The 27,017-nt window shown below is 36.1% G+C and overlaps 1 protein-coding gene across 11 annotated transcripts in view; it reads left to right on the forward strand.

Moving 5' to 3' along the window:
* The window catches only part of ZDHHC14 (zDHHC palmitoyltransferase 14), a 94,435-nt gene that overhangs the window by 26,773 nt on the left and 40,645 nt on the right, over positions 1-27,017 (forward strand). For 6 of the 11 annotated variants that reach the window (XM_086868459.1, XM_086868481.1, XM_086868485.1 and 3 more), the window contains one exon: positions 26,403-26,563. In XM_086868459.1, coding sequence (XP_086724585.1) covers positions 26,403-26,563 — 161 coding nt within the window. Of the gene's footprint in view, positions 1-26,402; positions 26,576-27,017 lie in introns of all 11 variants that reach the window. The other 5 variants (XM_086868444.1, XM_086868437.1, XM_023923423.2 and 2 more) reach the window with 1 other exon arrangement.

The raw sequence follows: 27,017 nt of genomic DNA on the forward strand, positions 1-27,017 counted from the left end.
TTGAAAACTGGGAGCTGAGATGGCATGCTCCCTCAATTTAGGCCTGCAATCACAGCCTGAGTGGAAGGAGAATGCACACAAAATCCTTGAAGTGCAGATCATGCACAGTGAAATTTAATACAAGTGAAAGGGTGATACTGCCTTGGATATACTCTAGTTTTCTCTTACAAAAACAACATGCCAAATGCAACAGTTTGGGGTCTTCCTCATGTCTTTTCCCAAAATAATTTCTTTCTTTTTTTTTTTTTTTTTTTTTTTCACCGAGATACTTTAAGGCTATTGGTTAAAATCTCAGCAGTAAGCCATATAATAGTTTATATCTGCCTCTTTCTTGAAAATATCTATATTTGCTTTTGAATGTTCTTTTGTATATACTCTAAATTATTAGAAAATGCGTGAGAGAGTTCTGTAATTGTTCGCCCTGCTTGGCCAAGGGATTCTGTGGCAGTTGCAAAAGTTGGATCTGCAACTAGAGAGAGAAACTATTTCAGCTGATTGTCAAAGAATGTTTCTTTGGAATTTGTACTGATACCTGTCTTTTCCTTGCATAGGAGCTCAGAGACAGGCAATGCTTTGGCTGCAGCATGTGCTTTTTTGATACAGATGCCTCTCAGCTGCCCCATTTTTCGTTTGAGAGCCCTCTGAACTTGCATGCATAACATGTAGTTAAAATTTGCTTTAAATATTAGCTAAGCCATAAAGATTTTTCTACTTGTTTTTCACTGCTGCTTAGGTTTAATGGTATTAAGCTCTGTAGAGGACAGAGGAATTGGCAAGATTGTTTTCAGCAAATAATGTCATCCACTTGGCCTAAACAGGATGCTTGTATATATTTTTAGCATAGTTTACTGTCTTCCTGGTAACTTCAGATATGTAAACTCCTGGTTGTTATGTATTAATGGGGTTTTTTATTTGAAATAAATGCTTAATATATTTAAATCATGCTACTATTTGTTTTGCTTTTAAACAGCAGCAAAAATAAACGGTTACATCTTTCTCATAATAAAGTTGATTTATACGGGATTATTGTACAAGGGGACTCGGGTGCACAGAGATGTTCAGATACCCAGCATTCTGGTGGAATCCATAGAAATTCAGAGACACCTTAAACACATTTTGGAACCTGGCCACAGCTAGTTTTAGTGCTTTTTAGGCCTAATGATAGCTATTTAAAGTGATCACTAGGTGAACTATTTTCTAAAGTGATTCCTTTATTGTTTAGAGCTGTAAGTTTCTCTTGCAAGAGATATTGATAACTATGTATCACAGCAAGAGTAAGCATATTTAAAAAAAATTATGTAAATATAAGTCTGTATATACAAGCAAAGTCTTTTTTGCTTGCTGCCAAAGTGCTGTACAGTTCCGTCCTTTAAGGGAACTTGACTTTGCTTTAGGAGCTGTGAGAGGCAGTTACTGTTCTGGTAAATAGCCATGGTTTGAATATTATATTAAGCTGCCTGCTGACAGAAATTATTTTAATTGAGAATGTAATTAAAAAGAAAAAAAACTAAAGAAGACAACAACAACAACCCAAGGCTGCTCTCCTAATTTATTTAACCTTCTTTAAAAAAGAACATCAGTGTGTGTGTGGGAGACAAAGATGGAGGAGTAAATATGATCAAGTACATAGCAAATTGAATTTGAATATAAGGAAGGAGAATGTGTAGCGGATTCATTTTGCTATTCTACCTTGTGGATAACACCTCTTTACCTCTGGTAAAGAGGATAGTGATGGACTTTCAGGTTAGCTAGTGGGGGCTTGATTAAATTGGTTGTAGTAATGTATTTATTACATGGTTTTCTTTGGGAGAGTTCTTCATGGAGTTTGTGGCTAGAAGAGACCATTAAATTTCCAAGTCTGGTATCCTTTACATACAAGAAGTCTTTCTTTCATTCAGGTCTCTTGATAATGAGCCTTTTGACTTAACTGACCAAAATGCAGTTTCAGTTTGTGCTTAGCTAAAATGTATTTGCCAGAAGTATATCCATCCTTCGTTTAAAGATATCAAGGGATTGAGAAGACACTACTTTTTGTGCTAGTTTTGCTCTCATGATTGCTTCACTTCCTTGTTTTTAGGGGAAAATTTGTACTTCTGCATTATGGCAGTGATTTAAAATTGATCCTGACTTTTCAGGTTGATAACATGTTTAACAGCTGTATAATAGGAAGGTATATATGTACACAGTATATACATAGGTCCATACACTTTGTCTTAATTAGTTTTAATAATTTTTTTGGCTTGGAAATTGTGCTATGCCCTTTGTCTTTTACATATAATATATGAATATAGTACAGAAATGACAAATTGATTTGAACACAAATGTTTTTATTTTAGTTTTATCTAGTACAAATATTTTAATACAATTCTGTAAATTAATTGATAGAAAATTATTTCAGCTTTTTATTAATTATCTTTGCTCTGAATTTGTGGTAAAGGGCTTTCATTAAGCAGCGTAATCAGAATTAAATTGCACAAACATTTGCCACAGAATTTAATAACTTCTCATACTTATTTTTGAGCATGTACTGGTTGGATCTATAATTCATCTAGCTTTTTTTTCCCCCACAATATTCTACAAAAGTTGTATTTTTATGTTTATTTTTTTGTGTCAGGTGTTCATGTCCCTAGTATTCATCAATCCCTGTACTGTATGGGGATTGAAAAAGTTTTTTGGCAGTGGACAAAATCCCTAATGGCTTTTCAGACTCCTGTGAGAGAGTTCTTTTCAGCCAGGTTTTGGGTTATTAGACTCTGACCCACATAGTATTAATAGGCCTTCAAATATGATGTTATTTTCCATTCCCTTCATTATGTTGCTGTCTGGCACGCTGTTGCATTAAAGTGCAAAATTGTTTTTGGTATGTATATTTTGGTAGACATTATTTGAGTTTTCTGTCTTGTATGGTTTGGTTTTGGTCATGTTGTATGTCCTCCCCCCACCCCAGAACAAAGTTTCAGCCTTTCATAGGTAATCCTCGTATTTTTAGTATGGTGACCTATATTTTTCAGCCAAGTATATGTATTTGAGAAGCTTGGGACTAATAGCTGTATTGATGACTTTATTTTAGAATTTAGTTATAAAGTAGAGCTCAGTGTTGTGTTGAGAGCTGGGCAGTATTCCTACATTTCCCACATTTCTTTTGGTGATTCTCATAAAACAAGAATTTCTGCAGTTATTACTTGTGGGATTTTTTGGGTTGACTTAAGAATCTAGAATTTAACTAAGAAAAGTGCTCTGAGCTGTCATATGCAATTGAATTAATGGTAATTTTGTGCTAAGTAAATACAAAATTCTGCTTTTATATATAATAAAAATACTATGCAAGTACACTTAGTCTGGAAGATAGGCTGCTGTGTGATTCAGTTTGACACCCAAACCTTGAATGTTTTTTTGCATTTCTGTGCCTGAATTTTTCCATCTCAGGTTTTGAGGTAATGCTTTATAGATTTTAGGGACGTATTTTCAGGACAGTGTTTTGTAAGATGCTTAGTTGATGCAATTATAAGCGTTATTGAATACCACACCAGGAAACTAAGGAAGGAGTCCTTTTTACAAAAACTTGAATAGTGTTCAGTAGAGAAGGTCTCAAGCTGTATTTCAAATGCTGAGAAGAAAACAAACAACTGAGTAGTTGCTCAGTAAATGGGTGTTGATTCTTCTTTTTAACTGAATCAAGGAGCAGCCTTGTGGGTGGTGGTAGGATGTAATTCTATAAATAAAAACTCTCCATAATGCATGCACACAGGGCAAGGGCAGATCAAGGCTCCCAGGCATCTTGCCCATTGCTTCTGGCAATGACTTTGACATTTGCTGACTTTGGAGTGCTTGATTTTGCAGCTTGATTTTACTCTAGGCCCGGTGTCTGTTCCTAGCTGTGTAACTAGGAACAGCCTGCGGGACCTATGACACGAGTATGATATGGAACGGAACAACTTTTAAAAGTTGATTTTGACAAGGGCCATTGTAAGGTTGAAAAGAAAAATGTCATGCCAGAAAAAAGGTCAGGCTTTTGGGGTTAAGAACAAATGACTGGTATGCCAGTGTATTTGTAAACTGTGTTTAATCATTGCTGTGGACAATCCATAATTTATCTGCTACCAAGGAAAAGGAACATGAAATTTTCTTCTCAGAATGAGCAATCTAGTGTGGGAGCTATTCATCAAAGCTTGAATGTCAGAAAGGTCATGGGAAGAGATTTGTAAAATTTTCATAATTCCAGAAATAACCCCTTTGGCATCCAAAAAGAAACTTGAGTATTTAGGAAAGAACCTAGTGTATCTGATACCATCCTGCAGCAGGGTGGGTCAGCTCTGTGTGATGGATGTCCTGTTCAGCAGGGCTGTATGTTTTCTCATACCTCTCCCTTCCACCCTGTGGGAAGGAAGGGGGAGAGAAAATACACATTTTGCTGCTTATGTCTGTCTTGTTTTGATTTTGCTATTCTGTATGAAAACCAACAGTATACTTTAGAGACCATATATTAAACTTGCTGTTAATTAAGTTCTTCAGATAAAAATCTCCCAGCAGGAGATTTTTTAGTTGGGATGATTTAAACTGGAGCTCTCAAACAGGGCCTCCTGCTGTAACATGCTGTGCTCTCTTTGAAGGTTCTACATAACAAAAATGTCAGAATTTACAACATATTTATCAGCCTGTTTGTTAATATTTTTTCTATTCAAATGTTTCTTACTTCTCTTCGGTTCTGCCTCTTTCCTGTCCTTATTTTTAAACATATTCTTTGTCAGAATGGTTTTCCTAGTAGATTTTTTTTTCAAGTTCCAGCTCTTGAACTTGTTAACGTCTTGTGATTGCACATAGGAAAAGGAAATGTATTTTGGAGAATTTTTTCCTGGATGAGGTATGTCAAGATGCAAAATATTTGGTTGCATATTGTAAATGTCTATGAAGTACTCTTGGAAAATTCTATTTTCAAAGAGATTACTATGAAGAATCAGAATTATTCCCTTTTTGATCAGTTTTTTTCTCCACTCCCACATGAGTTTAATACTCTGATCAGTATTGATGCAGGTAGTAGTAGAGAATATATTCTTTCTAAAGGAAAAGTAACAGGAATAACTTTATTTTCTTTAAAAGCAAAGAGTGTGGCTTTTAATACAGAAAAAAATCATTAAATTGTTTGGACTAGAGGAGAGCTTAAAGATCATCTATTCCGAGCCCCGTTCCACTAGAGCAGGTTGCTCAAATCTCCATGCAGCCTGGCCAGGAGCACTTGCAGGGATGGAGCATCAACCATGGAGTAAAATAAGTGTGCATTGTCAGATAAGGGAACACTTGCTACATAATTGGTAGGCTAATATAAATCTTGCAGGGAAGTATTTGATGGCAACAGACAATACTGCAATAATAAAAAAGAAATTCTCTAAAATAAATTTCCTCTTAAAAAATCCAGGCAGAGAGCAGAGGCCATTCAGGAACATCTTTGCTTCTTCCCTTACTGTTTTCACTGTTTGAGTAGAACCAGCATGTAATAAGGTTTTTGAAATGTTCTCTCATCCTTGATCTAAGGCTATTGATACAGTTCATACAAAAATGTGAAGCTTTCAGAAAAGAGTGTGGTTTTAACAGTAAAAATTTTTTTTCGAGCATTTTGAGGATAAAGATCACAATGAAGAAAAATTTCATTTTTCTATAGAAATTAAAGTATGGCTTCTTTAGTTTTTCAGTAATACCTAGTGTTGCATTAATGTTTTAAATTTTGCCTGTTTTGTCAACCATTTCATCTGTCTGCATCCAGTTTCACCTTCTGTGTGATATTCTGTGCAATTTTTTTCCTTTCTATTTTTCATCATGTAGATTGCAAGCTTGGCAATTTTATTCATCCTGTATAGTGTTAATACTTGTAGTAAAAGATTGGCACAAATTTAGCAAAGTCTTTTCTTGAAAATTGCTTTACAGAGGAGTTGTGAATTTACAGACATATGCTAATGCTGTATAAATGTATACAGAGAACAGGTTTAATTGTAATGATGTTTTGAAGTGCCTTGACCCTACTGCAAGTGGCTCCAGAAAGGATAGAAATTGCTGTTCTTTGTCTGAAAGGAATTAGCAGAGCTCAGGAAGTGCTGTGCAGTGGTTTTCTTGATGATTCATAGCACATTTTTTAGCCAAGGAAAAAAAAAAATTATTTCACAACCTGGTGTTGTTTTGAAAAACGGTCAAAGAAATCGAGAGGTTTGTTCTGGAATGCATCACTCCTATTGCAAAGTTAAAGTGGATTTAAGTGCACTAATCAGAATTTATTTTTATATATTTGGGCTTTTAAATACTTCAATTCTAAATTTAATTTTATTCTTTTTTGAAGATGAACTTAATTTATGGTAGAACTTTTTCTTTTGATGGATTTTTTTAGGCCAAAGAATAATATGACTGTTAGAACTTGTGGAGTTGCACTGTCTGTTTCACCTCTTCTTAATCTTATCAGTGCTTCTCTGCAACATATTTGCTGGTTTTAAACCAACTGCTAAATTGGAATAGTTAGTTCTGATGAGAGAAAACAATGTCAGAAATATTTCTTCTGAGCTTGCTTTATCAGGTGTCCTGGGAGAGAATTTCCAGCTTTGCTCAGTCCAAATATATTTTTTATTCCTTAGAGTACCGTATAGATTATGATTAGTAGTACCATAGTGTGAAGATATGGCTATAAATCTCTTGTCAGAATGAACTCCCACTGATGTTCAGACTTACACCTAGCAAATGTTAGAAGTGGCAGCGTTTTTTATATTGGCTTTTAATATATTATTTTTTCAGTGTATTGTCAAATTCCCCCTTTGTAGAGGTTCAGGTCAGCTTTTTACAGTTGGTTTAAAAAAAGCATGACTCTGGCACTGCTAGTGCTAAGCCTTTGCTTTGAACCTTTTTTCATTTTCCTTCCTCAGATTTCTCAAATTCCCCTGCACTAGCTAATGCCTGTGTCACCTGTCTTTGTTCTTCAGAGATGAAACTTCAGAATAGATTTTGGATTGCTCCATAGCTAGGTACAGTTGCACTGGAAGCACTTCAAAGCTCCCTGGGACCACGAGGGTCAGAATACACGTGTATGTATGTGTTTGTGCATTCATATGTATAAGGATGTATGCATATGTATCTGTACAGACTTGTATGTGATATTAGATTCTTGGTTTTTTCAGGACATGTGAAGATAAAGAAGTCTAGCAAATTCCTAGGGGCTTGTGAGATTTACACATGCAGCTGTTTCAGAAGAGTTTAGCGATTGTATAAATTCTGTGACTGCATGAGGGGATGGATTTTAGTGCAAAACATTTTTAATTCCCTGTTTTGCCAAGAAAGCTGCCTGTTAGAGCGAGCGGTCAAGATGCTCATAATTTCATATATACAATTCAGGTATCTAATCTCAGTTGGAAGTCCTGTAACCTTGGCCATCACCTTTGGAAGCATTAATAGAAGGCTAATCTTAAAGTTTCTTTAGCTAAAAAACTCCTCAAATTTGGATGATACTCAACATGATGTGTTGTGGATTTGATGTGTCCTGTTGCTGTATCTGGTATGTGACTGCCAGCTTTTCTGATTGCTTTGGTAGTAGCATCATGATGTAATGTTGTGCTGAGAGTGAAATTTGTGTTATTTATAATGAACATTTTTTCTAAGCTTTTAGTAGTTGTATTTAGCAATACCATGAGTAAAAATAACATTCTGAAGTGGTTTTGAGGAAGCAAAATGAAATATTGAGGCAAAATGATGACTTAATGTCTTACTGCTTTACAATAGTGGCTGCTATTACAGCAGGATTTTTTTCAAGTAGGAGTGAGACAGCAAATGTAGTACTAGAAAAAAAGACCTTAAATGCTGTTTGTGTTGCTTGTCTGCTGGGGATGAATTCCATGCTCAGCCAGAGAATATCAAAATGAGTGGCTGTAAAAATCCTTGCAAAGCCTTGGCAAATTTTGAGTATGAAAATAGGTATTGGAAGAATAGTAAACTTAGTAAGTTTTGGGGAAATGCAAGTCTTTGTTTCAAAGAGTGAGGCAGCAGTTTCTTCAGCTGAGACATGCTACAGAGCAGTCATTTTCCAAATACACCCTACATTAAAGTTCTAATTTTGAATATTTCAGACCATATTGCTGGTCTGTGCTACCAACGCTGCTGTGCAAGGGATTGGATTTCCTTGATCTCTGCCCTGTGGGGTTTTTTTGGGTCTTGCAGATTTTAGACCTCACCTTTTAAACATATCTTTTCCCACTTGCACATTTTGGTGACTTAAAATTCTTTTTACTGAAGTTGGACTTTTTGTCCAACTTTGGCCTATGAATATGCCTTCATATTTTGCATAATATCTTATCAGTATGCCTATTGTAAGTTATAAATACTCTGAATAAGTTTCTTGCAAGCTGCACAAATCCTTTCTTGTGAAGCTTTCAGTAAAAAATGTTAACATAATTTTCTGCCTCAGCTCCTGGTTGATCTTTTTTTTAATCATATGCCTCTCTTAATCTAGGGATTAGTAATCGTTTCCTATAAATTAAACAATTTAGATGAGGATAATTCTTTTGGCTAAAAGTCTTTAAATGTTCAGCTTTAACATTATTATTAAAAGTTTCTTACTGACAGAATTTTGCTATTTTTATACAAGTTAATCATTAGTAAGAAGACTATTATTTAATGTAAGTGAGCTTTTTCCAGGTTTTCAGGAGTTCGTCGGGAATATATTTTTATCTCTTAGAAAAAAGTAAATTTGAATAACTAATCAAGTCTAGACTTTCTCTAAGTCACTTTATCTGCTTTATGCCAAAGATACAGACCTTTATAGTTTTTTGCTTGGGGGTAATTTACAGGATCAATCACTTTCTGTAATCTGTAGATCAGTTTACTTTTATGTGTGCCTTGGTTTATCTTGTGTATGACTCACTTGTATTTTTCTTCTGTATAAAATTAGATGTAAACAGCTGTTTTTAGTGAAGCTAATTTATATGTTTGCTTAAAAAAAGTTGCTTCATAACAGCCCTGTTAATAAATTAGGGTTGTTTAGTGTAGTAGTTATCTAGGATCAGTAATCTGCTTTTAAAAAGTGTACTAATTTGAGAAAAAAAAACAACCATTGAAGCAGGCTGTCAAATAAAGGGTCAGGCATTTCATGTTGGCTTTTTGACTTATATGTGGAAAATCTAAACTGCCAAAGCAACTGTGGTAAAAGTGTGATTGTATTGGCAAATGCAGTAGATTATGTTCTTCAGAAATTCCTTTCTATTCTTTGTCTTTTATGTTAATGGGTTATTCTGCTTTTGTGAGCTCCTGTTATGATTTACATGAGGTAGAGGTTTTTGGCAGTCTGGAGTAGAATAAGGGTTTGGGACACTGTGTAGGTGTTTTTGCAAAGAGCAAATTAGGCAATGTTCGTCTGGATAGGACAAAAGGCAGGAATTTCTTTGCAAGTATTATTAGTTTGCCTCAGTTGATGAGTAAATCAAGGTGCACTCTAAAGCACTTTTTATGGTCCTTAAGGCAAATTCAGAGGTCTTTATTTGTCAGAATTAGTTTCACAAATGCAATTATTTATTGCTTGCTATTGATATGGTAACATAACTACTTTCTTAGACTTGTTACAAAAACTTCCTACTTAATTTCTGGTTTAATATGCTGCTTTTTTTCAGTTTTCTGGATTATCCTTACCATTATTTTTGATTTTTCACATTGTCTCTTCCAGGCTTCGTATATTCAAATGCAAATGTCTGTTACTGCTCTTCTAACCTCTCCTGAAAATGTCAGTTCAGGTTCAGTTCTTTCATGAACTTTGCTGTAGTGACTACAGTCCCCATCTCTATTGGCTCCTTTGCTGTCCTTGTAGCTGGAGAATTCCTTATGCTTTTTCTATGTATCTAGCTTCACATGGATGTGGGAATCAAAACTCCATTATTACTCTTTGGGACTCCAAGATCTGAAATCTGGGTGCTGACTTCATGCAAAAACAAGTTTAAGTTACAGCTTGTACACACAGGAAATTTCCTTATTTCCTTCCTATTGCCTGTGCTAGACATTTTTGCTTTGGTGAGTTGAATTACACATAAATAAACCTAAAGTGGATTGGGTGATTACCTGTAAGGTATAAAGCTGCTTCAACTTGCTTACAGTCCTGCTTTTAATTAAGTTGATGCAGCTCTGAGTATGAATGAGACATGATTAAATCCAAAGTGCAGTTGATAGTTTCTTTCCATTCTGCTTTGTTAGACCAAGTGAAAAAAAGGGCTGGGAGAAGTGTTGCTGATTGAAATAATATAGAAATCTAGTCTTAAGTATCACCTGTATCATATGTAAAAGTCTGTCTGTGTGAGGATTTTTATGGAATGTATTTTTGTACTTTGTCAACAAGATGGCACTTGCTGGTCATTGCCATTGTGTTGACCCAATTTACTCAATACCATGTCCCTTAACAAAACAGTAGTGGTAGTGTACAGGTAGTTAGTATGATACTTGGAAGAAAAAAACCTTGTTAACTAAGGATTGTCTGTATCTTGGATGTTTGCATTTCTTCAAGGATCTTTCTTTTCTTTTCTGAAGCTCCAGGCCATACAAGGACATATATTTTTGTATGGCATTTATCATTCTCTGCACTGTTGGGTTTTGGTGGGTTTCTTTTTTCCTGTTTCAGACTTTGCCATTGATTGCACAGTCACAGAGTGAGCTGCAGGGCAGAGAGGGAAATGTACTTTCCTGTCACTCAAAATTTGCTTTTGTTGGAAAGGAAGCATTGCTGAAAGGAGCAAAAATGAAGCTATTCAGCCAGTGCTGCATTGAAAATGCCTTTCCCCCCAAAATGATTCTTTTCTCTTTTATTATAGGCTTATAACACTGGAATATAGCTCTTCCTGCCAGTTTGAGATAATTGAAATCACCAAGCTACAACATCCTTCTGTAAAATGAGGCTCTCAGGTGTAGTCTCCGTAGAGGTTTCACTGCTGAGCACAGCACAGAGATTTGTCCTCTGTCTGGAGTCTGCAGTGTTGAAGCACTGAAGTATTTGTCAGGTGCTGAGCCTTGTTACTTAAGTAGGAATAAAAAAATTGGTTGCATTTTTATTTAAAAGAACTGTTTATCAAGATGCTTCCCTGGACAGCTATCTTGTAAAAGTTTAATTTCACTGTGAACACAAGATGCTGTTTTTATGGCTGCTATCCATGTCTCATGGCTAATGTGTATGGTGGGTGGAAGGACAACCAGCGCTCAGCAACCTTCAATACTGACCACGGGGATTCTTGTGTTCACAGGAAAGGGCTGTGAGCTGAGGAAAGCTCTTAGTTTTGAAGAAAGGTGTTTTGGTGTTTCCCAGCTCAAATGGTCGGTAAGCTTCACTACTTAGTCCATTTGTAGTCCTGCTCCAGTGTTAATCCTTTCCCAATTTAGAGGTGTTTGTGTCATCTTAGAGATGGCACTGAACATTTGGGTTTTAGATTAGGCTCATGTGATTATTCTGTGTTTGCTGGAGTTGATTTAATCAACTCATACAGGCATTGGGAACAAATACAGATTTGCCCAGTTTCTTAAGCAGAGATTTCTAACAGTAAATGCCAGAGAGACTGATGGGGAGATGTGTTTTTCTTTCAAGTAGAAGGTGCAAAACACCTGATGTCTGTATTCAGGATTTAAAGAAAGTGAAAAATAAGGCAAGTTTGACAATGTAGTAGGATTTTTACCCATGGAATCATGGGATTATTTTATAATTTACTTAAACCTAGAAATTATATAGTTACTGAAGTGTTGTTACTAATGATATGTTACAGTATGGAGAATATATATCAATGCTAACAATTTAACTGTTGTTCTAGCTAAAGAAGATTACAATTCTATTAATTAAAATCATACAGCAAATATTTTTGCTTGACACAAGAGGAAGTGGCAAATTAAACAAATCTTATATCAAGTAGCAGTAATTCTCATGTAATACCAAAGCTTTTTTTGCTGTCTAGGATTCAGAGAACTGCTGTATAACAAAAGCAACAACAAAGGAAAGGAGAAAAGTTAAACTTCCCTTGTTGCTATAATGGTAATGGTAGAATTACTTTGTAAATGTAGTTCATATCTCTGCAGATGATGACCTATTTTAACTTAGGTGAGTGTTTTGATGAGACTGTGTGAAATTAGGATTTCTGTTTCAAAAAGCTTTTCTCTGTAAAATTCTGTGGAGTTCAAGAGCAAAATGTTGAAGGGGCTAGGGATTTTCATGTACTTTAGCTTATTTCTTTAATCAGTCAGCTCTGTTATAATGGGCTGCAAGTATTGATTAATAGCACCTATTCATATTGACTGTGAATGTTGCTTTCCTTTAAAGTTCAGTGTTACTACATAGTACTTACTGTGCAGGAGTCAACCCTATGCTGTGCCTCAAATTAAATTGAGGTGTGTGATTTTTCCCTAAAAATATTTCAAAGCTTTTCTCTCTTGTAGCTATGTTTACAGTTTAACTGAGTATTATTTCAGATATTTGAAAGTTGATCATTTATTCATTGACAATCAACAATAAGTCACAGACAAATCTAAACAATGAAAACTAGCAATTTTAAAAACAAACAACCATCTCACTTCTCACTTTAGCACTTACTCCCTGGAACATTTGTGTCAGCGCAAGGCAGGAGTGGAAATGACTAAGCTGGCTGAGAGGAAGAGGAGCTTCATTTGGACTCTCAACAAAAAGTTACTCTCAGCATGTTAGTGATGGAGGAAATTACTTTGGTCTGTATGGACTACTTTCAATTCCTCACAGTAGCAAATAGATAATATCTGATTGCTTCAAGGCTCAGATCCTGAAATTTCAGATCCTGAAATTCAGAAGGTCTAGGGCTTTTTTTGAATGAAATTATTTTCTTGAAACACACTTGTTTCTCAGTATCATTTACCTCACAGAACAAAGAAGAAATCAGGTATCTCTAGAAACTTTTCAACCCTCAGAACTTTGAAGTAATTTCCTTAGAGTTATTGTCTAAAATATTGACAAAGATGTGCTGACTATACTTGGAAAGATACTTCCTAATGTGTCTAACAGCATCAGATTCCTATGAAATATATTTGAAAACCAGTAAAGTTCTTGTTTAAAGCTGAATTGTGTAATTTTATAAAGCATATAAAGGACAAACACCTTGTCTCTTTAGGAGAAGCTGAAACACTTTTGGATTGATAAATTTTCTTAATCTTTTTTGTAATCATAGTATTTTTTTAATGAGACAACTAATATAATCAGCTCAGTAACATATGGAGTTACTATTTTAAGTCCTCCTCCTTTTTCTTCCCCTATTGTAATGTGTACGCCAAGCAGTGTTTCCTGTTAGCAATTATTTGTATTTCAGTATTACCTAGAGATTCCAGCTGATTTGCTTGCTGCTTGGACAGTGTTTTTGTACAGTAGTGTCCAAGACCATCATCAGGGTTCACTGGCAGCAAAAAAATCCCCCAATAAAAATAAATAACATGGGGAATTTTTATAGTCATACAGGATTCGGCATGTAATTTTGTCTTGAATAGGTGTCCTGGATAGGTGTATGCTCTAAAAAAGGAGGGATCATAGTGTGGTGAGTTGCCTTTGCACAAGGTCACACAGCAGAATGCTGGCTGATCCAGGAAGCCAGCTTTACTGATTCCTGGTCTCTTGCCCCATCCACTGAACTGTTTCTGACCTCTTTTGTAATGGGCCTCTCTTAGGTTGATCTGTCTCCTTTTTGAAAGAAAATAAAATATGATTTCATCAACCAAAAATGAAGTCCAGTGCACACATTCAGTGTCCTTCAAAAGAAACAAAAGAAGAAAGATGGATTTTGCATTTAGCAACAGTTGGAGGATACAGTATTGTTTGTGCAATACTCTTTAGGTCTCCAGAGATTGTTTCCTAAGGATAGAAAAGCTGAGGAAGTGAAGGCATTGGCATGATGTTGAAGCAGCTGCAGAGGGTTGGCTAAGCTACAAGCGTTTGACTGCAGAGTAGTTCAAAAAATAAGGAATGTTTCTTTGTTGTTTTGAAATGCATGTATAGTTTTACCTAATTTTAGTATGAATATTATAATGTCTTATACAAAAATAGGGATGATTGCACTTTAGGGTTGTAATGTAGAATATTAGCAACTGGGGGGTTTATAAGATGTATTTTGAAAATATTTTCAGTACTTATTGTGTAGTCTAGACACTTCCCTGTATCAGTTTGACTCTGATAGACTTCTTCTGGCCAGTAATGCTACCAGGCCCTTTGTTTGCCCTTTGCTTATTTTGCAGATTTCCTTGGCATAGAGATTTAATATTTAATTTAATTCCTCAGTACCATATGAGAGGTTTTTGTTAAGGGCAGTGTGCCTACAGATGTTTTAATTATTTTTGTCAGTTGTATGTATGTTTCGATAAACAAGAGAGAAGGAGTTAATAAAGTCTGAATTAATAAAACTCTCTCAAAGACTGGATTCATACTGGTACTAGGTTCTATTACAATCAGTGTTAATCGTCTTCCCAAATGCTGTCTTTTTTCCTGGGACCTTACCCTAGGGTAGGACAGACTACCCTAGTAAGAACAAGTAAGAACAAGTGTTTACTTTTTTTTTAGGTTACAGAATAAAGTGCATCTGAAGATGCTGTGAATGATTATCACTGCTGTTGAGAAGCAGCAGAATGCGTTCATGTTCTAAGAAGGAGATTTGTGCTGTCCTGAGGATGCTCACAGTGAGATAATCATACCCTTTGCTTAGTACATGAGCGTGAAACACAAGCCTGGCAGTTGTTCTGGGTTGGCAGATGTGGACTGTTACATTTTAATGGCTCTTTACTGTTCTAAAAGACTGAAAAATTGCAGAGAGCTCTTATCTTAGTATTTCTCAGTGTTGATGAGGATTCAGACACCAGTAATAGGGCTTATATGCATTCATGGCTATGAATTTTAATTCAAGAGTAGTTGCATTTAAAATCTTTCAGGAGAATGAATACAGCTATACTGGCAACTTGGTATTTGCCATGCTGCTTGCTATTTTAAGGTTTGTTGCTTTTCTGAATAGAGTAATTGCACTCTTAGCTCTTGAATGTTTACTTCTATTTCCCTCCAGCCCTAGTATTTTCTGCATGTTTTAAGTAAGGTTGTTAGTATGTATTTGGGACGTAGAGGATATTAATGCTGTGTTGCAGTTCAGGACTAAAATGTAATGTTTAGCATTTTAATTAACACACATTTGAAATAGAATTTTCTCTCTAGATTAGAGTGTGCTTTAGGATAATGTCTGGTTTTTATAAGATGTGTAGTCTTCAGTCCTTTTTTCATCCATTCAGCAAAATCTCATTAGACTCTTCTGTATCCTTGTAAGCTTTGACTTCATGGACAGAATAGAAATGTATCTGACAAACTGTCCAATATGAGAAAAGAATGGAAGTGGTCTAGGAAAAAGGGTTTTTGTAAACCTGTGAAGAAACAGAAGCTTGTGCTCCTGGTCTGTCCTTTATTTGTAGAGGTTGCTTACTCTACTGCAGTGTTGGATATACACTTTGCTTTGTCATTTATCCACTGTGAGCTTTAGTGTAATTTTTAGAACTAGGAGCAGGATGCACCAAGGCTGCTCCTTTCTGAGCACTTGTAGACAGAAAATGCTATAAATCCCATTACGTTGCACCTTTCCATAGAAAAACTATTCAGAAATTGGCCACAAACCTGAAAACTTCTGAACTTTGTTATCATGTAAGGGTCACAGAAGAGAAGGAGGAGCAGCACACTGGGCATTTATCCTTTCATTTAGTGTAGCTATTTGAAGTGACACAATCAAGATGCTTCTTAGTTCCATGTAGCTCATCTCTTTGGCTGTAGTATGTTCTGTTAACCTGAAAGTCAAGCTTTGTCATGGAGAAGAGATGTAGTCAGAAGACAGGGTAGAGGAAGGCTGTAGAAAGTTACCAAACTCTGTGTCTTCCTCCTGATCTGTGTTGCTGTGTATGAAGCCACTGATTAACCCATGGTAGCATCTTCTCTTTAAATTCAGTTGCAAATATCCTCAGATAAATTGAACAATGGTGGGATCCAAATTTATCCAATCCAGTCCCAGGCAGCTTCTCTGTCAGGAGAGTGTCTGGGGGACTGGGGGCCAAAGCAGCAAAACTGGTTAAAGACAGAAAGTACCAGGCCAAAAGGTGGAGCTCACAATCTCAGTGTTTGAAGGACTCAGTGAAATACGTTGCATATTGGTGATGTACATTTAGAGATGGTGCACTACAGAGATACAGGCTGTAATGTGATGTCATTTTGTACAGTCAGTTGCAATCTCTGTTTTAGGTATTCAGAAGATTTCCTTTTCTATTTAGCTTCATGTCCCACTGGTTTCCTGTTAATGTGAAAGTGGCAAAGTGAAGACCAAGAGTTAATGTGGTATTTGCATGGTTGAAAGTGTCTGTGGGAATTGTTTTTATGACAGCATCTGAAACTGGAAGGTGGACAGCAGAACATGTTTGACAGTGGAAAGATAGAGAATAAATCTTGTGTTGCAGTTCCAGCAAGTAACAGTGAAGTAACTGAGCTTTTCTCTGATTCTCATGGCTGTAGAGAGTTCACATCATTCCACTTCCAAAGCTGTCTGTATAAATACTGGCAAAAAGAAGTATTCTTTCAGTGGGGATCATGTCATATACAGGTGCTAACAAGTTGCATAATTGAAATGTTAGAAGAAGAAAATAATTTGAAATTTATAGTCGCAGTGGATGTAACAATGACCTTTTCTTTGCTTCACCTTCTTGTGACAATTTTTAGTTTTGGCAGTCTGACAAAAATAGACAGATGTTAAATTGAAGAAATAAATTACGCTTTCAAAGAAGGATAGCAGTAACATCCTGTGTTTGTTAATCTCCCCTACCTGAAATCCTGTTTTGGTTAAAATCAGGGGTTGTGATAATTACTGGACAAAACTGGATATTAGTTGTGAAGAGGCTTGAAAATCTCAATGAAACAGTAGAAAAGGAAATTTGAATATGACAAAAAATTAAAACTGAGTGGGAATATTTAATAAAATGTTTTTAAGAAACTGTAAAAACTGGGCATTTCTTCATTCTACATTCAGATCTGGTTTATGCATTAGCAGTCAAAATATTTGGTTACTGTATGGCATATAACTGTAAAGTAACTGTAGTTCTTAAGTGACTGACATTTGTGTGAAGAACATAATTATTTTAAATGTGGAAATTTTTTTTGTTCCTGCACTTGCTATGGAATCTTCTGTGATATCCTCAACTTTAAATCATTAACAGGAATTATTTTCATCCTTAGTTTTTAATTTTTGAAGTAACATTTCTGTGATAACTTCCATTTTATTTTTCTGTGATATGTAGTTCTTGATGTAGCTGGCTTAAGAGAAAACATGCTGGAATATGGTTTTTTTTTATTTAAACAGGTGATTTAAATCACAGAATTGATGTATGGTAGAAATAATTGGTGAATTATAGAAGAGTACAGGAAGAGAATATGAAATTAATCATTTCAGTCAGTGGCTTTTCCCAAGAGGAAAATGCCCCTCGGTCATGTGTTTGTGGAAGTACAGAGAAAAGTATAATATGATAAAGCCACTGATTTTCAATTTGTGCTTGCTTATCTAGGTTTGATAAGTATTGAACATATTAGTCTATAAAGAGCATTTAAACATCTTCCAAAAAAAGGAGGTGCTCTGACAGAAGTGTTGCATTATTCAAACAGTGGAGTCTTTTCTGTACATACCCCTGAAGGTAATTAAATGCTATGACATTACTAAACTCTGGTGATTCCAAAGCAATCTTTCATTGTAGGGTATTTCTTAAACTTCTCATGCCTGGACTTCTGTGACTTGCACCCAAATCTTGGTTCTAAGGCAAACAGTAAAAGGCTATTCCTAGCTATTTCAATTATATTGCTAATCCAAATAGTGGTGATGCTGTCTGTGTAGATGAAGCACTGTGTGCTTTATTTTTTCTATGAAATAAATGATTTGCCTCAAGCTGGTCTTTGCAAGCTGATATATTTAAACTGACCCATTTTTAGATATGGAGATCTGGCACTGCTTTGGAATCATGAGTGCAAATTAGTTGTTGGGGTTTTTTCAATCTGAGGTAGCCTGCAGTATGCCAGTCTGCCTCTCCAATGAGTGCTTAGTGTGGGATAAGAGAATTCACATGAGACTGTGAGGAGGCAGCAGGAGAGAGCAAAGGATGCCATTTCAGGTAAAACTCCAGCACTTGTGGAGACCCGTGGCTGTGAAGTTACTACAAACAAGCCTCTTGAGTCTTTTTATAATCAAGTTGCTGAATTGCTCAGCTCTGCTTCTTTCGGGGAAGAGGAGGTTAAGCTCTCTTGGTTTTATCCTCCTCCTTAATGTTTCCAGTTGCTTTATTTATAACAATGTGATATATACTTTTGCTGTGTAGGGTGGGTAGGATTATCAGTTCTCCATTTTTATAAGTAAAGGAGTCCTAAGAAGAGCTATATCTGCTTTTCAATGAATATTCAAAGGCTTTTATTATAGTGGCATTCACTGAGAAGTTAAGATGTAAACGTTTTTCCTGTATTTTAGATGAAAGTTCGTTTGTGTGTTCTGAACAAAAGACTTGTAATATGGAGAACTGCAGAGAAAAGAAGAGTAAAAAAAAATAAAAAAATAAACCAGGGTAAACGAGCAGCTGTGTGGGGTTTAGATACCTCCCAGGTTAAATCATGACAATAAGGCGCTGGATCTGCTATTCCTGAGTGGGATTTCTGCATAGCAGCTGAGTGGATCTAGAAATGACAGTTGAACTTCATCCTGCCCTTCTGTGTGTTCCTACCTGTTCTCTAGCACCCATTAATTGCACAGTGAATTAAATTGTTTAGGAAACTGATGAAAGGAATGTTTTTGGGAGTTTTTTGAGTTTGGTGGTTTTGGTTTTGTGGGTTTTTTGGAGATTTTGTTGTTGTTGTTTGGAAAAGGGGACAGATGAAGAACAGTTCTTCTGTTTTAACTTCATGTTAGCCAGCTCATTTGTGCTATACAGGGTAAGGGACAGTGGAGTGTGGCCAGAGGTAGGGATTGTATTGACAGGCCTTTGCCCTTTAGCAAGAGTTAGGCTTTACATCTAGCCTTTAGACTTTATAGATTTGGGAGGGTGAAGACAAACTCCGGCTCATTGAAAGCTCAGAGTTCAATAACTGGCAGGAGCTTTTTGTGTGTGCTTCAGTTCCCAGAGGATCCTGTGAAAAATCATCTTGAAACTCACACTCCTTTAGGGACTTAGTTGTGGCGTAATGCATTTCCGCTTGTTTTGTCCCAGTTTTCATTTCAGTTCATTAGTACTTGGGATTAACCTGATGGTTTAGTTATAAAATCACATAACAGGAAATAATAAGAAATAATAAGGAAGCGATATGAAGCACAACAGGAAAGGAAGTGCTCTATATGGGTTGTTTAAAAGAAATTGCAAGCTTATGTATTTAGTCAAATTCATTGATTGGTCATCTTACACTATGAAAACCAAACCTTGCACTGTATGCAAAACTGGAAAATTTAAGTATAAATGTATTTTTAGTTTCTCAAGTAAGTAATTAGTCAGGGAGCGGAAATAGCAATAAAGCAAGACTTCAGTTTGCTGCATGTTTGGAAGCTATGCCTTTTCGAAATTTGTCTTTTGAGGATATATACTTGCATTGACATTTCATAAGAGGCACTTGATGTATCTACCAGTTTGGTAGATATTCCCCATTTTCTTATATCTTGCTTGGAAATTTTCGGCCAACAATTAAAGGAATCAAAATTTTTAAAATAGTGTTTTGTAAAGCAAAGATGTTCCTTGTCTCTAGAACAAAGTAAAATATAATTGTCCTTGCAGGAACTTCAGTAACCACATCTCTTTCAGTGACAGGTTCATTTTGCATTATGCATTTTATTAATTCCACCTTTGAAATTCGACAGAGGATCATTAGAGTTAGTTCATGTAGCAATAAAAATTGGGAGGTCATGCATGGCTGTTACTTTGATTGTTGTATATCTGCTGTGTTAAACCCTTTACTTATAGGAGAGAGTTTGTGGTTATCTTTTACAATGTCATAATCAACAGTGCTTGCTTTGCTTCATCTGAACTCCTACATTCAGATCCAACCAGTGTAAATCTTATTTCGATGGTAATGCATTACAGATTAATGGAGTCAGTGGAGCTTCAAGGAGTTCCATTGAATGCTTGCAGGTTTGAACCAGAGGAGAGAGGTCCCTGCAGTCCCTCATTCTTAGTAATTGCTCATGGATTTGAGCAGCTTTAAAGACCAAACTGCATCCAGTTCCTTCAAGAAACTTTGAAGACCAGTTGTTGAGCTTTTGCTGTTCAGGGTAATGTTAAGCTAATTTTATTTTGTAATAGGTTGGAGAGAACCTATAAAGCACTTACCTTATTAGGCTTAAGGATCATGCTGGTTCAGTAATCTGTGCTATTTCATCATATTAATCTTCTTTGTTTTAAGTAATCATTTCTACATGCTGGTAGAGGCTAGGATACTTAGTTATATACTAGAATTACTATTAGTTTATATGTGTTTCCACTTAAAAATCATTTTCAATTAGAATTAATTTTAGATGGAGGTAGCCCCAAGAAATAGAACAAGTATAGAAAAAATACCTATTTAAAAAATGTATCTAATAGTGTAAAATAGAGAATAAACTGGTAAAGCATTTAAGCAATGTTAAATGGTACATTTAAATGCCTCTCATCTGAATCCATTCAATAAATATGCCTTTCTGATTAGGGCATAGTATTTTAGATTATTAAGATGATGAAAAGGTAGTATTCTGGCTAGTGCTTCCTGTTGTCATTCTGCCTTTTGTTTGACAACTGTTCTGTTTTCCGTAGTCTTCACATGCTTGCAGCATTCCAGATTTCCTGAATTTGAAATAAGGCAAATTTTCAGAAGAGCGCTTTTTGTCTTGTATTTTATCAAGTAAGTTTCTAAAATTGCTTTACCACTGTAAAGTGAAGGAATGTGTGATTTAGAAAGAATGTTCAAAACAAAAAATCATAATGAAATAAATTAGTTTTTTAGAAGTAAATTTCAAATCTTATTGAAATTAGTCTCTGTGTTCCTTAATATCCCTTTAAACAATTCAATAGGGATTTAAGAAGCTGTACAAAAGAATGAGGCAGATGTAGGAAACTAATGCAAAACTTCCTTAGCTAATCTTGTTAGGAATTTCATGTAAAAATACTTGGACTAATCTATACTCAAATAATACCACATTTTTTGTGTGCCAGCATCATTCTTCTGAAAAAAACAAGTAAAAAGAGGAAACCCTCTGAACGCCACAACAGTGACATTATTTCACTCTGATCATTCTCTTTGTCCTGTTTATCTTTATAAATTCTTTATCAGGCAGCAATGTCCAAGGTTTTTGCTGTGCCCTCACATTTTGCTCATCTTTACGTCTTCCTCTGCCCATGTTGTTCTTCGTGCATGTCCTTGGCTGCTTTCTTTGTACTGGCAACTTATCATTAGAAAAATAAGTTATAAGCTATTTTTGTTCTTCTAGCCCAGAGTCTTTGCCTTTAATCTGTCTATATATGGGTATTTCTGTTGCCATCTCTAAATTGGAAGAGGTCAAGGTTAGAACATGATTTCACAAGAGGCTGTGGTCTGAATGAAAACTTTACTGACAGCTGCTGATCTGAGGTCTCATCCCAATGTCCAAATTTCCCTCTCCCTGTAGTTTCATGTGTGCTTCTTTCTCCCTTGCTTTGTGCCAGTATCCTTTTCAAGTGCATGTTTGGTCTGTTAGACAGAAAGAGAAGTCAACAAAATGGTGTCATTTTCATACATTTTAGTAAACTAACTTCGCTCACAAAAGAACCTGACGAAGATTTGTGTTGGCATAAGGGCAGAAGTTTGGGACAGTGGCTTGGAGCAATGATGCAGTGGAGTTGAAAGGAAGGGTAAGCTGAGAGGAGCCATAAATGAGAACAGAAGGAGAAACAACAAGCCCCTTGGGCAGCCCAGTCTCGTTCTGATGTTAACTTGTAACATGTGGAACTGAACCCAGGGTGCTCAGTGCCAGCCTTCTCTCTTCTGTTGGACATCACCTGCATGCCAATAGCCACAGGCATGTTAAACGGGCAGTACGTGCAGAAACAGTAAGTTGATGATGTAGGACAAGGAGCAATAATTTTATTTCCTTATGTTACTTCGCTCAACTATATTTATATTATATTTTTCCTAGAGTTACACATATTTTATATCTGATACAAAGAATTTTATATTGATGAAAAGCTTGACATAGAGTATCCTCTCAACAGTCCTGCAAGCCGAGCTTATAGGTTTGGGGCTATTTCATCTTAACATGAAATTTGTACTTTTATGTTTTCTGCCTGCCAACTGAGCAAATGTTAATTTAAATCTTCAGTGTATAAAATTTGAATTTTGGTTTTGTTTTGTTTTTTTAAATACATGCTCAGCCTCTACTGGACAGATTTGTCATTTACTGAGTCTCCCCACCAGTGAACAACTGTCAGTGAACCTTTCAGGAAAAATCTTCATCTTTCCAGGAACGGCCTTCAGGAGATTTCTTCTCTTTCCTCCCCTTTTCTAATGACAGTGCTTGAAAGTTGTAGGACTCTGACTGTGCGTGCTCCTCAGCACAGTTTCTTGTATGTATTTTACTGCTGATCTCAGTAGCCACGGGGAGCATGGTTGCACAGTAAGGAGGGCTGTTGGGTGATAAAAGTTGCTTTTGTGTTTCTCCTGCATCCTTTGTTCACAGGGGTGATGCTTGATAATTATCATTTCTGTGCCAGGGTGTTTTTATTTTTATCGAGCTGTGACAGACTAGTCTTCCACCAGATTTTATTTCCCTCCTACACTCATGCGAACTTTCACATGATGCTTCAAAAAAGCAGCTGAGAAGCGGAGCAAAAAAGCAGGGCTAAAAGTATCAAAGTTCTCAATTAATTTGCAAACTTCAGGTTATGTTATAGTTTGCAGTATGTGGATCCAAACATTTTTGTTTGAAAAAGCAATTTTCACAGTAACAGTTTCTAATGGGGTCTGTGGTCTAGTAATATTTTCTAAAAATGTTTTTTCTGGGATAGACCTAGTCAGTACTTGTTATCCTTACAGATGCTGATTAAAAGTAACTGTTTTACCCTGTCTAAGATGTAGACTGAGGATGTCGGTTCACATCTAGTAGTTACCAAGTGCCAATTGGAAAAGGTTTGTCACTGCTTGCTCTGCAGTAGGACAGAGCTTTGTCCTGGAGCTCTCTGCTGTTTATCTCCAAGTGTTACTGGCAGTGGGCAGGTCTCTGCACAGGGAGTCCCTCTGCAGGGAAAATTCTGAAATTTGTTGTCAGGAAATACCCACTAATGTTTGCTTTAAAAACTCACTGAAAATACCCTCCAGAAAAGATACTTCTTGTAATAATCTGAGCTGTTGCCTGAAGGGATACATCCTCAATTAAATTAATTAAGGAATCTGAGCAAGCGTGCGGGATAATCTTTTTCTGTATTCAGTATTTGACAGTTCTAAAAGCAGTAATACTAGAAGTGTTTAAAATAATATTGACTTAATGTAGCAGTACAAATACATTTGTTATATAAGCATGCAAATACAAAATATATAAATATGCAAGTGTATTTCTACAGATTTATTCACAATTTTGAGCTATGATCTATGGTTTTAATTCAATCACATTTAATGGATTTTTTAATAACTCAGGACAAGTAAGATTTTTTTCCTCCATTTTTTAAAAATAAATGTGAAGAAAAAGGAAGTCTTAATATTATCTGCTGGTTTTTGTTTGGTTTAGTTTTTTTGAAATTTAGTTCACAAGTATTAAAAAATTAATTGGATGTTTTTAAAGGAGAGATGTCATTGAGCTCTCTGTGAGCCTATGTAGTATTATATGGTCTGTACATAAATCAGACTGTATTAAACGATCCTGCCCAGATTTACTGTCAGAATCTCTGTAAGGAGCTGCAAGGACTGGTTTCTCAGCTTTAAATAATTTTTTAATTGATGGAATATTACTTGGCTTTTATTCCCTAAGATCCGATTCATCTTTCTGCATTACTGCTGAATTAATTCCAGGTCAAAGTTGGTAAAATATGTGTTAAATCTTGAAAACTTTAGGCAAAGCAGATTACTTCACACTTGCTTGTTGTGAAAATTGTACAGAGCTTTGAGAGTGGGGATTTTTTCACTGCAAATGGACTTGATTCAGCAAGGTGGAAACAGATTTTTTTCATGCTTTTTTACTATGCTGAAAACGTCACTTTTCAGCAATGTTGGGTTTTTTTAGTATTTCAGCACATCAATTTGTTCTTTCTATCAACTTCCTATGAAGTTACTGTTAAAAGGAAACATGTTAGTCATGATGGCCCTTAGTTTCCATCCTGTGAATATCAGTGAGAATTTGTGTATGTAATGCCACTGTTGGTTTTGTGTTGGCAAGTGTCGAAATTGTACTGTGCCTACTATGCTACCCTGAGATTATCTCATGTTACCTTTCACACACATACAGCTCTTGTTTGGTCAACAGACTTCAGCACAGTTGCAATTTCTTGGATACGTGCAATGAATAATGCAATAGAAGAGTGAGGGAACTGTGCTATATTTAGTGTTCATTAATGTACACGTTCCCTCTAATCCTTTTAAAAATACGTTCTTGCAGCCTATTTGTACTCTTGTCTGAGCATATTACAGTAGTTTTGATTTCATAATCCTTTGTGGCAAGAAATAAATTGAGCAGTAGAACATTCATGCGGTATGAAAGCTTTGGCTGTTCATTTTGACTGGCTTCTCCTGACATGAGGGGAGCAAGGCTTATAGCTACCAAGGCTCACATCTTGCTGCTGCTTCCTTTAGCTAGCACTGATTTCATAAATCTGGGTCTTTGAAGATTTTCCTAAAAGCATACATTTGAAGGATGTTTCCTAGTATTTCAACAGTCTGTTACGTGAAACCACAGTATCTCTTGGCACATGTCTTTTTTTAATACCCAGTTGGCTTTTTAATCTTTGGTAACTTGTTGCAACAGTGGTATTGCATTCATGTAGGGAGAGATGATTTCCACTTGTTATGCTGTGCACCATGTATATGGACTCACTGCATCCATGAAACTGTCTAAGTTTGGTGAAACACCCAAGTATTTTTAAACGATTATGCAGGGAGATAAATACTTTCTACATGGCAGCTGGTATGAAAAGTGTTTCCATTCTTTCCCTATCCTGTTGGCAGAAGTGATGGACAGTGGAGCTGACATTGTCATCACTTGCTCAGAGTTAACATTCCACTGAGGTTAACTGACTTGCAGTGCAAAAGCTTGCACGTCTGAATCGTCGTCTGAGGCAGTCAGCAGAAATAGGGAAGACAATATTAATTAGACTTGATTGATACCCAGAAACTTTAGATGAAGCCCTAAGGCCTAGGACTTGTTGATTTTTAACTTCTGTTTTTAGGCTTATTTTATGACTTCTTATGTAGATGTCACAAATATCTGAAGCCATTTTGGTATTCTATCTACACGTACTTAATATAAGAGCTATGAAGAGAGTCTTCAGCCTGTGTGTTTTCTAAGATGGTGCTGCAATGCTTCTGTAATGTCTGAGTGTTCATATCCCTTCTTTTTGCAGAGCTGTAAAGAGATGCTTACACTTGTGTATTGGTTGGATTCCAGTGTTTCTGTCCATCTTGATTTAATCATATGTGAATCACAGAGGAAAATTTGCTAAAATTGTAATCCAGTCTTAAACCCTGCGTGTATATTGTAAATCTGGTGAACACAGAGCCATCTTTGTCCTGGTCAAGGGCTATTGATACTGCCATAGACATGCCCCTGGATTGTATGCTCACAGGTGTATTGAACTGCCATTTGTGTTCTTCTTACCTTGTAAATGAGTAAACAAGTTTACTAAGTTAGAAGAAATGGGTTAAGGAAGAAAATCAGTAGAGGTGTTAAAGTACTGATATACACCAAGACTATTAAAGGAATGTGTTGCATGTTCTTGAGCACTGTCTGGTGGATGATAAATGCGTTTTTAGACTTAATTATGTATTTCAGTGTGGCTTATTTCTTCATGTTATGGGCTTCTTCAGCTTATTTCCCCTTTCCTCTCTCTGCCCAATTTACTCTTACGTAATTGGGCAGTAGGTGAAGAAATATATAAGCTTATTATCCTGTGATAAAAATATTTTATCTTCTTATGTAAATGAGCATTGCATATTAGTAAGGTCATTATTATGCTACTTGTGCCTTTATTATATTGAACATATTATGAAAAATTCCAGAAGTGTCATGAACACATAAACAGAAATTTCAGCTTCAGTAAACATTCCAAGGCAAGTAATGTATCAGGTGAAGAAAGAGAATTCTTCATATGCATTTATAGAGGTAAAGAGTTTTTGAGAGCAAGTTGCATTATGTGTTGTTGATTGTTTAATCTTTTTCTTTTTCCAGTTGCCCATATTTGTCAGAGAAGATTACGCCTGCTATACCTGCAATTGGTGGGATTCTTTTCTTTTTCGTGATGGGGACCCTGCTGCGTACTAGTTTCAGTGATCCTGGTGTCCTCCCCCGCGCAACACCAGATGAGGCAGCAGATCTAGAGAGACAAATAGGTAACACTGAAGGTCTGTTGTCTCTTCGCTTTCCTCCCGAGGGTGCATGTACTGTGTGAAGGCAGTGTGCTGCTCTGCTCATGGGAGGAGTTACTCCTACCTTGCCACAGTGATTGTCCTGGAGCTGTAATGTCAGATGATGTTTCCACAGTGATTCCTGTGGAAAAATGATTGATCAGTTCTTCACCAAGACAGTAGAAAAAGTCCTGGCCTTTTAGAGTGATAGGTATACTGTACATGCTTCTCAGCAAGTCTGGTAGAAATGTCTCTGTGGTACATAAGAGAATAGTTTTCGAAGTGTTTTTGGCAAGAAAGCTGACAGAAGTACAGAAGATCTACAATTATGCATTTTTAAAGCAGTGTATCCTCAGAGTTTAACTGAATTCAAGTATGTTATTTATATTGCAAAAGAGTTAGAAAAGTCTCATTTTTACTGTATGTTAACACAGTTACC

Source organism: Cyanistes caeruleus, chromosome 2, assembly GCF_971803275.1.
Source record: "Cyanistes caeruleus chromosome 2, bCyaCae1.hap1.1, whole genome shotgun sequence".
Taxonomy (NCBI): Eukaryota; Metazoa; Chordata; class Aves; order Passeriformes; family Paridae; genus Cyanistes; species Cyanistes caeruleus.